A 9,541-nucleotide genomic window follows, 5' to 3' on the forward strand; every position below is an offset into this window, starting at 1 on the left:
GGAGGAAGGGGTGTGGGCAGGGATGGAGGAAGGGCTGGGTAAAGGGATGGTTGGGGGATGGGGGGATGGATAGGGTCGTGGGTAAAGGGATGGAGAGGTTGGGGGGAGGGAGGGAGTGCTGGGGGCGATGGCTGGATGATGCCCCAGTGCATGCTGGGCCGGGGCAGTGTGGGGTGCGCTGCTCGCTGTGGGGCACCCCAAGTAGGTCCCGTTCAGCCCCCGTACAAAGCAGCCTTCAGCGGGTGAAGGTGCCTGCCGAGAATAGCTGGTCCCTGACTCATGCTGTGGACGCACCCCGCTTAGCTCATGTCCCCCTCCCGGGACCAATAAACCTCCCTTTCCTGAGAACAGATTGACTCATCCAGGCTAAAAACAGTTGGGGAGTGGGGGCTGGGACTGGGAGCCAGGACTCCCGGGTTCTCTCCCCAGCTCTGGGAGGGGGGTGGGGTCTAGTGATTAGAGCAGGCGGGGGCTGGGAGCCAGGACTCCTGGGTTCTCTCCTCGGCTCTGAGAGGCTTCTTGGCCCAGAATCAAGGTTCCCACATCCTACATCTGGTCGGGAACCCCACTGCGCGCCCCTCCCCCCCCCGAGGGCGTGCAGGGCTCCAGCCGCATTTCTCAGCACAACACGTAAAGACAGAACCGCTCCGGCCCACACAAAGGCCAGCAGAAATCCCGGGCTGCCTCGGCCCGGGCCTTGCCCATCTGCATGTACCCGTACTCGCGGAGAGGCTGACCTGGCCCTGGCATGGCAAACTGGCCCGCTGGCCCTCTCACCTGGGAGGCTGGCCGGTGTATTCAGGGCCGTGCCCAGCCTCCTGGCTGGGGTCCGTATCGAACCTTCGCGCCCTGGCCATGTCGGCCTGCCCTTGTCCTAGACTTGAGGGTCTTAACGAGTGTCGCTTGTTACCACGCACGCCCGTCGGTTGCCAAGGCAGCTTCAGGGTTAAGCGACCCAAGAACCTGGTATCAAACACCCCCCCTTGAGCCCAGTGGTCCCGGCGCCCCAAAACTCAGGGGGGCTGCCGGGCCATTAGGCCTCAAAGCTTTACATGAACCGTTTACGCCCATGCCTTATGGCATATAGGTCCAGAGGCTACTGCTGCGCCAAATCCAATGCCACCGCTAGTGGTATGGGCTACAGGTCTAGTGGTCAGAGCGCGGGGGGGGGGGGGGCGGGGTGGGGGGACAGGACTCCTGGGTCCTCTCCCTGGCTCTGGGAGGGGAGTGGGGTCTAGTGGTTAGGGCAGGGGAGGCTGGGAGCCAGGACTCCTGGGTTCTCTCCCTGGCTCTGGGAGGGGAGTGGGGTCTAGTGATTAGGGCAGAGGGGGCTGGGAGCCAGAACTCCTGGGTTCTCTCCTTGATGCTCTCCCCTGACTGTGGAGGACAGGGCTGGCAGGGGAGGAGAGGGCAGGAAGGGGTTAACACTAGCCAGACAGCAGCGCCTCCCGTCACTCCTTCCCCAGCCCAGACAGGGCTGTTTGTAGGAATCACCTCATTCCAGGCCGGCCTTGCCCAGCCCCTTCTGGCACCAGCCCCCGGAGCGCACCCTAGCCAGCTCCTCCCCGCACTGGAAAACAGAGCCCCCCAGCTATACATAGCAATGACCTCACCCAGCGCTGGGACGTGGCCACCTCTGGGGTGGGGCGCGGGGGCTGGGTATACGGGGACCCCTTGTCCAGGGCTGAGATGCAGCTGTCTCTGGGGTGGGGCGTGGGCCTCTGCTTGTCCCAGTGTGGTGACTGGAGTTGCCAGCGCGGGAGATGGTGACATATCCTCTCTCTGGGTCTTTCCCCGGCCCATCCCTACGCAACAACAGCTGCGTTCAGAGAGCTCCCCACCGAGGAAACGGAGCGCTGAGCTGGAATTTCCACTGGGCCGGACGCCCGTCCCTTCTCCACGCCCAGCCTCAGCCGCAGCCTCTGCAGAGAAACAAGCCTTTCGCTGCCGGGGGTTGCCCCACATGGCCCCTCCTCCATGTTCACCCCACCAGCCAGCCTGCCCCCCAACTCTTGGGCGGGATCAAAGCCAGCTCTCCCTGGAGGGGAAAGGTCCCATTCCCTGCCCCCCTGAGCCAGCCAGTCCCTGCCCTGGGTCCGGATGGGAGCCAGCGCCCCCCTAGAGGGGAAAGGCCCCATGCCCCATTCCCTGCCCCCCTGAGCCAGCCAGTCCCTGCCCTGGAGCCGGATGGGAGCTGGCGCCCCATAGAGGGGAAAGGCCCCACACCCCATTCCCTGCCCCCCTGAGCCAGCCAGTCCCTGCCCTGGGGCCGGATGGGAGTCAGCGCCCCCTAGAGGAGAAAGGCCCCCATACCCCATTCTCTGCCCTCCCTGAGCCATTTTTCTGTGTTCAACTTCCTGCCCTGGCTTATCCTTATCGGCAAAGCTCTAACCAGGAGAGACGACAGACAAACACAGAAAGTACCTTTCAGTCATTTATTGTTTTCTCTCTCTATATTTATACATATATAACCCACCCCCTGTAATTTGCTACGTCAATCGTGACACAAACACTTGCAACGAGGACCATAATACCTTTTGTCTGCGTTTATACCAGTGTAAAAAATGGATGTATAAAAAAAACCCAGATGAATAATACCAAAAGAGAGACTGGACAGATGTAAGCAGCTAGCTACATTCTAGCACTGTGAGGCACGGGTCCGGCGACATCACCTTTAAGATAATGGCCGCCAGGACTATTTAAAACCCCTGGATAAATATTCAAGAACCAAGCAAATGGGGTTTGGTGGGGTTTTTTTTTTGGCGTTTTTAAATTTCCAGCTAGAGGGCTGATTCTGTGATTTACCTTTAAGGCTCCAACAGGCAAGGGTTTTTGACCGCCAGACAAATATTTTCATTAAAGGCTGCATGCTGTTTAACCACTAGAGGCTTTTTCTTAGGAAGGCGCCAGAGTGCACCCATTACCTTTAAGACTCCGGCAGGCAAGCATTTTTAACCACCAGACATATATTTCCATTAAAGGGGAGTTGTCACCTCTTTCCCACCCTCCCTCCTGTTCCACCCCCCACTTCTGCTGGGATTGGAGGTGTTGGGTTAAAAGGCCCCAGTGCTCACTGGGCCCTGCCCGTCAGGCCACCAATTTTTCATCCGCCACAGCTCCCGCTGGAGAAAAGGAACAGAATGGCCCGTGGTCAGCCATGATTCCTCCCCCACTCCCACCCCCAGCCACCGTGGAGGGGAGGCAACGGGCTTCTTAGAGGGCCGGGCTAAGGCAAAAAGGATAACATTGTTATTACAAGGGAGTGGGTACGCCTGGACAGGGAGTGCTGGGGAGGAGGAGGGGGAGGGGGGAAGAAGGAAAAAGAATGAAAGCGAGAAAATGAGAGAAAAAGAACAAAAGACCAAGTGAAAGAAAAGAAAGTGAGAGAGAGCTCCAAGAAAAAAAGGAATAAATGAGAATGATTGAAAGAGAGAGAAAGAAAATAAATGAATAAATACATGACAGGAAAAAAAGGAAACGAATGAATGAGAGGAAATGAAAGAAAAGCAAGAGAGCAAAGACTAAATAAGAAAGACAAAGAGAGGGATAAAGGAAAAGAATAAATGAAAGATAAAGACAGTAAATGAAATAGAAAAAGAATGAATAATTATAAGAAAGAAAGAAAGAAAGAAAGAAAGAAAGAAAGAAAGAAAGAAAAAGACAGACAATAAATGAGAGAGAAAAAGGATGCAAGAATAAGGAAAGAAAAGAATGAATAAATAAATGAATGAGAGGACAAGACAGACAGATGAGATCCGGAGAACCCGGTGGGAGACCAGCCCTTATCCCCAGCCCTCAGCCGGCCCAGCAGCCCCCGGCGCGGCTAGGCCTGGATGAAGATGAGCCGGGCGGAGTACACCAGGTCGGCCAGGTAGACCAGCAGGTTGATGGCCGTCAGCACGGCGATGGCCACCAACTTATCCCAGTCGCAGAAGCTTCTGCTGTTGCTGCTGCAGTAGGAGGGCCGGTTCGGCCGGCCACCCTGATTCTTGTCGAAGTTGTAGATGGGCCAGATGACGGTGGCCGTGGCGTACATGAGCACAGCCAGCAGTGTGTAGCCACTTAGGAACTTATTGAAGGCACAGGGCAGCCAGCCGGTGCACTCCCCGATGCACAGCACAATGACCACCAGCGAGAGGATGAAGCAGATGCAGTAGACGGCCAGGCACCACTTCAGCCCCTCGTGGCGGTCGTAGGAGACCGGCTCGCTGATGAAGACGAAGATGATGCAGGCCACGAAGGTCTCTACCACCTTCAGCAGCCCGGGCACGGAGGCCATGTAGCCCGTCACCTCGCCCGGCCTGGCCCGGGTCATGGTCACCTCCACCGAGTAGGCCAGGCAGGTGAGGCAGGAGAAGACGGTGGCAGCGATGCGGTAGTCCTTGGTTTTGCCAGAGGCAGCATTGTGCTGGATGTGGGTGACAGGGTAGATGACGGAGGCCGAGAGGCACATGAGGGTGGCGTACATGGCGAAGGTGATGGGGAAGTTCTTCCAGGAGACGGGTATGCGGTGCTGGAGCCCGACGAACTCCACCAGCAGCACCAGCAGCGTCATGGCAAAGCAGAAGCACCAGCAGAACATGCACCAGTCACCGTTACGGCCATACCAGCCCCCCTGGTGCACCACCAGGCTGAAGGTGACGCAGGCAAAAAGCGCCTCCAGCAGGCGGACAATGCCCACTTGCGAGGTCAGGGCCTGTGTGTTGCCCACGGACTTGACGCGCTGGATCGGCATGGTGGGGTCACCTGGGGAGGAGGAGATGGGGGAGGAGAGTCAGGGCGCGGTACAGGAATCCGGCATATGCACAGAGCTGGGCAATCTCCATCCACTCCAGCAGGGGGCAGCCGGGACGGACAGACGGACACACACACACACTCTCTCTCTCTCTTTCTAAGGGGGCTGTTTCAGTGCCTCTGGTCCAAGGTAGACACCCCATCCCCAGTCACCGGCAGGGCCCGGCTGAGCTGACCTTGGGGTTCATGACCCCAATGCCCTGTGGATAGTGCCAGGCTGAAAAGCTTGGGGAAAGGGGGCTGGAAGCCACGACTCCTGGGTTCTCTCCCCGGCTCTGGGAGGGGAGTGGGGGCTAGTGGTGAGAGCACGGGGCGGTGGGAATGTGCATCTCTGTAGCATGAATTGGGTGGGGAGGAGAAAGGGAGATGGAGGAAGAGAGGGAAGGAGAGAGCGGCCGAACGAAGGAGTGACGGAGGGCTCTGGGCTGGGACAGAAAGATGGGAGCATGATGGGGGCCCCCCAAGGCTGCGTGGCAGAGTGGGGGATGGGTCCAAGCCACCCCGGAGGCACTGCCAGGCATAGGGCAAATTCACAGGGGGAAAGATCCCCCCCCCCCCCATCCCGGGGGCCAGGGCCCCCCCCCCCGGACCCACCCAGTGTCCTGAGGGCCAGCACCCCCCACCCCCGGCCCTGTCTGGATCCTGGGAGCCAGCGCCCCCGCTCCGGCCCCACCCAGGTCCTGGGAGCCAAGGCCCCCCCTCCGGCCCTGCCCTGGTCCTGGGAGCCAGGGCCCCCACCTCCGGCCCCACCCAGGTCCTGAGAGCCAGGGCCCCCTCCCCCCAACTCCAACAGCTGGAACTGCTCAGCCAGGCCTAGAAATATCCTGTCATGGAGCAGGGAAGTGTGGGAGGGAATACACATAGGTCTCCTCCCCCCGAACCAAGTGGTCAGACAGCTGCTCCCCAATATGTCCCACTGCTCCCAATTGCCACCCAATGCTGCCCTGCTCCCTCCCCACCTAGCTTCCACCCACTGCCCCCTCCCCACTCCCCCTGCTTGCTTGGATGCGGGGGTGAAAGGGTTTCAGCCCCTGGGGCAGGCCAGGAACCTTCAGATTGAACTGGGGGGGGGCACACATGGTTTATGAAGGGGGGGAAGGGAGGAGCTGAGAGCCAGATACTGGGAGGGAGACCTGTTCCCATACCCCAGTCCTGGGGTCCCCCCACAGCAGAGCAGTGGGCCCAGCCTGATGGTAGGGGAGGATGATCTAGTGGTTAGAGTTGGGGCGGGGGGGGGAGGGCTGGGAGCCAGGACTCCTGGGTTCTACCCCTGACACACTGTGCATCCTTTGCACCACTCCTGCCCCTCTGCCTGCCTTAGTTTCCCCACCTCTGAGTGGGTGATGGTGAAGGCGGTTAACGGCTCCAGTAGGAGCCATGTCACTTCCTCTCGGCCCCTCCCTCGCACAGATCCGCTATGTTGTTGTCTGTCAGGCGGGAGCGGTGGCTGGAAACTCGCCCAGCCCCGGCCCTGCCCATGACGCTGGGAGCAAGACACCGGATCCTGCTCTGCCTGGGAAGAAACGAGGCAACTGGGCTGGGAGCCCTGCTCCGCCCTGACCATGGAACCCAGGAGTCCTGGCTCCCAGCCCCCCCAGCCAACCCACTAGACCAGTGCTTGCCTGTCTCAGAGCGGCTCCCTTGGTCTCTGGGGTAGTGCTGGGCTGGGGGCCAGAGAGGAGGGGCAAAGGGAGGGGGAGGAAGGGCAGTGTGGGGGGGCAGCCTGCAGCCGCTGCCCTTATAAGGCCTAGAGAAAACCCAACCCCAGCATGTTATTTTCCACCTCACTTCGGCATTTCAGGGCCTTGGTCACAGGCTTCCCCAGCCAGGCGAGCGCAGCAAGCCGCCTGGGTTCTGTCCTGCCTCTGTGCAGGCAGTGGGGTCTAGTGGTTAGAGCAGGGGCTGGGCGCCAGGACTCCCTGGCTCTGCTATTGCTTTGCTGGGCTACCTGGGGCGAGCCACTACCCCACTCTGTGCCTCTATTTTCCCAGCTGTGAAACGGGGCTCACGACCCCGCGCCTTCCTGCCCCGAGCCCTTTGAGCGAGGTCTACGGGCGCCCGGCGCTGGCCCAGGGCAGCGGATCCCCATAGTGCCACCAGCCCGGACAAAAGTCCCCCCACCCCCTTTGCCAACATTTCGATTCACGCCTCCCTGGGCACTGGCCCTGCTCAGCCACGGGAAATCCAGGTCTCGGCTCTCTCTGGCAGAACCCACGGCCCATACAACCCTGCTGATGCCAGGGCCCCACCCACTCTAACCACTAGCCCACACTTCTCTCTCCCTAGCCCGCAGAACCCACCAGGAGGGGCTCCTGCATTGCCATGTTGTGTGACCTCCACCCCACCCCACCAGGGGCAGTTCTGAGCCCTCCCTATAGGGGGCAGCGGGACAGACGGACACGCCCCACCAGCCCGCCACCCCCTGCAGGGCCCACCCGCCAGTGGGACAGACAGACACTGCCTGGTAAACTCCTTCCCCCAGCCGTGACCCCCCCTCCCATGTCACTCAAGGGGCCAAGAGATCAGGGGATGAATTATCGGGGCTCACAGTCATCCCCCCCACAATCCCCTCTTCTGGAGGGCTGAGATTTTACAGCTCCCTCCTTTTTGTGGGGTAACCACCCTCCCCAGCAAAATATTTACCCCAGTGATGGGCCAAAATTCCTATGGGGGGGAATATGTTAAGAGGCATGGGGGCAGTGTCCTGTGGTGGTTTTTTGGGGGGGACAGAGGGGTAGCCCCACAAATGCTGCACCCCAGGTTTGACAGTCCCGCCCAAATCTCAGTGCAGCCAGGGTGTGGCTGGACCCTGAGCTGCCCGAAATATCCTGCCATCCACAGAGCATGGCAACCCCCCACAGAGGGACCAATCCCCCCACAGCCCCCAGAGGGGCTGCCCCCCAACCCCAAATCACAACGGACCCCTCCAATCCTCCAGAGCACCGGGTCACCCCACCCGCTGCAGCCCCCCCCCCCACATGCTCCACGCACCCCCCACTAAACCCCCCACTTTTTGACCCAGCCTCCAGAAATCCTCCCAAGCCACACACCCCTCATCCTCCCCACAACCCCCCCCAAACGGTGATACCCCCAAACCCCACATTGTGCTGGGTCCCCCAAAAAGTTCCGCTCACCCCCCGCCCCAAAAAATAACCCCTCGGTTCCGATCCAAGCCCCACACAGAGTCTGACCCTCCCCCGACGCCGCTCCCAGAGCTGGGGGTCCCCCAGACACGTTTCCATTGCGCTCTAGGCGCGATGCGTAGGAAGGGTGGGGGGGCGCATGGAGCAAGATATTTACCTGGCTGGGGGCCCGGAGAGGCGGCTGGAAAGCGGCGCTGGGGGCCCGGAGCGGCGGCTGCGGGGCTGGAGCGGATCTGGGGCGCTGGTTGCTCCGCTGCGCGCTCGCTGCAGAGATTTGGGAGCGCGGCGCTGGGCGGGGGGGGTCTCTCCGCTCAGGGCGGAAAGGGCGGGGGGGGGGGGGAGGCAGACACCCCGCCCAGCCGGGACAGTGGCGTACACGTGCCATCCCGGGGAAGGGTGGGGCAGCGTGTGTGTCCCCGCCCCTCCCCTTCCCGCCCACAGGCAGAGACGGGACATAACCCCCTGCTCGTGTCCCCCGACTCCCCCCCATGTACCCCCACCTCCCCTCGCCCCGGCAGACACACCCCAGAGCTCCCCCCCATGCACACAGCCCCCCATCCCCCAGAGCTCCCACCCCATGCACACAGCCCCCCAATACCCCAGAGCTCCCAGCCCCCATGCACACAGCCCCCATCTCCCAGAGCTCCCACCCCCCCATGCACACAGCCCCCCATCTCCCAGAGCTTCCACCCCCCATGCACACAGCCCCCCAATACCCCAGAGCTCACAGCCCCCATGCACACAGCCCCCATCTCCCAGAGCTCCCCACCATGCATAGAGCCCCCCATATCCTAGAGCTCCCACCCCACCATGCACACAGCCCCCATCTCCCAGAGCTTCCACCCCCCATGCACACAGCCCCCCATACCCCAGAGCTCCCACCCCTATGCACACAGCCCCCCCATACTACAGAACTCCCACCCCATGCACACAGCACCCCACCCCCCAGAGCTCCTACCCCCATGCACACAGCCCCCCCATCCCCCAGAACTCCACACCCAGGGGCAGGATACCGGGGTGGATGGGCCCCAGGGGCGGATCCGAGGGGCAGGATACCGGGGTGGAAGGGCCCCTTGGGTGGATCTGGGGCAGAGAGGTGAAAAAGGAAGTGAGCCAGGGAGGGTGCGGGCCCTGCAGGACGGTTGTTATGGTGTTGCTCAGAGAAGAAAGGTGTTTCCTGTGATTGCGGTAACTGTCACATCACTTCTGCAGTAGTGCTCCAGCGCTGCGAGCTTCGTCTCAGCAGTGCCCCACAGGCGGTAGCTGTGTTTGGGGGACTGTTTTTGGTTTCCATGGTGACGGGAGTGGGGATGGGGGAGGGGCTCCCCGCCGCCCACAGCTGCACTCCACATCTGGCCCAGCTTCTGTCACCAGCGGGCGGGGCAGGGGTGACAGCAGCCCCCCTCCCCCAATACGGGGATGTCCCACAGGAGGCCTCGCCCCTACAGGATCTCAATATTTGGTTGCCCAGACAACCCTAGTGCCGCCCCCAACTTCCATCATCTGACACAGGGGTTCTGAAACGTGATCGCACCCCGACCCGCTTCTGACAACAAAAATTACAGCCCCTAACGCCAGCCCTGCCGACCCCATTACAACGGGGT

General features: G+C 61.2%; 1 protein-coding gene across 2 annotated transcripts; it reads right to left on the minus strand.

Annotated features, from left to right (window-relative positions):
• Window positions 1–3,761: 3,761 nt before the first annotated feature.
• LOC113409230 (myeloid-associated differentiation marker homolog) lies at window positions 3,762–8,193 on the minus strand. 2 transcript variants are annotated; one of them, XM_026662922.2, is made up of 2 exons: window positions 8,132–8,177; window positions 3,762–4,750 (listed from the first exon to the last, which is right to left on the minus strand). In XM_026662922.2, the coding sequence occupies exon 2, from the start codon at window positions 4,733–4,735 to the stop codon at window positions 3,824–3,826; it is 912 nt and encodes a 303-aa protein (XP_026518707.1). In that variant the 5' UTR covers window positions 4,736–4,750; window positions 8,132–8,177; the 3' UTR covers window positions 3,762–3,823. The 2 variants fall into 2 exon arrangements, with proteins under 2 accessions (XP_026518707.1, XP_026518706.1); XM_026662921.2 differs by having other exon boundaries at window positions 3,763–4,746; window positions 8,095–8,193.
• Between the last annotated feature and the right edge of the window lie 1,348 nt (window positions 8,194–9,541).

The sequence above is a fragment of the Terrapene carolina genome, unplaced genomic scaffold, assembly GCF_002925995.2.
Source record: "Terrapene carolina triunguis isolate 2854851 unplaced genomic scaffold, T_m_triunguis-2.0 Scaffold31355, whole genome shotgun sequence".
Classification (NCBI taxonomy): Eukaryota; Metazoa; Chordata; order Testudines; family Emydidae; genus Terrapene; species Terrapene triunguis.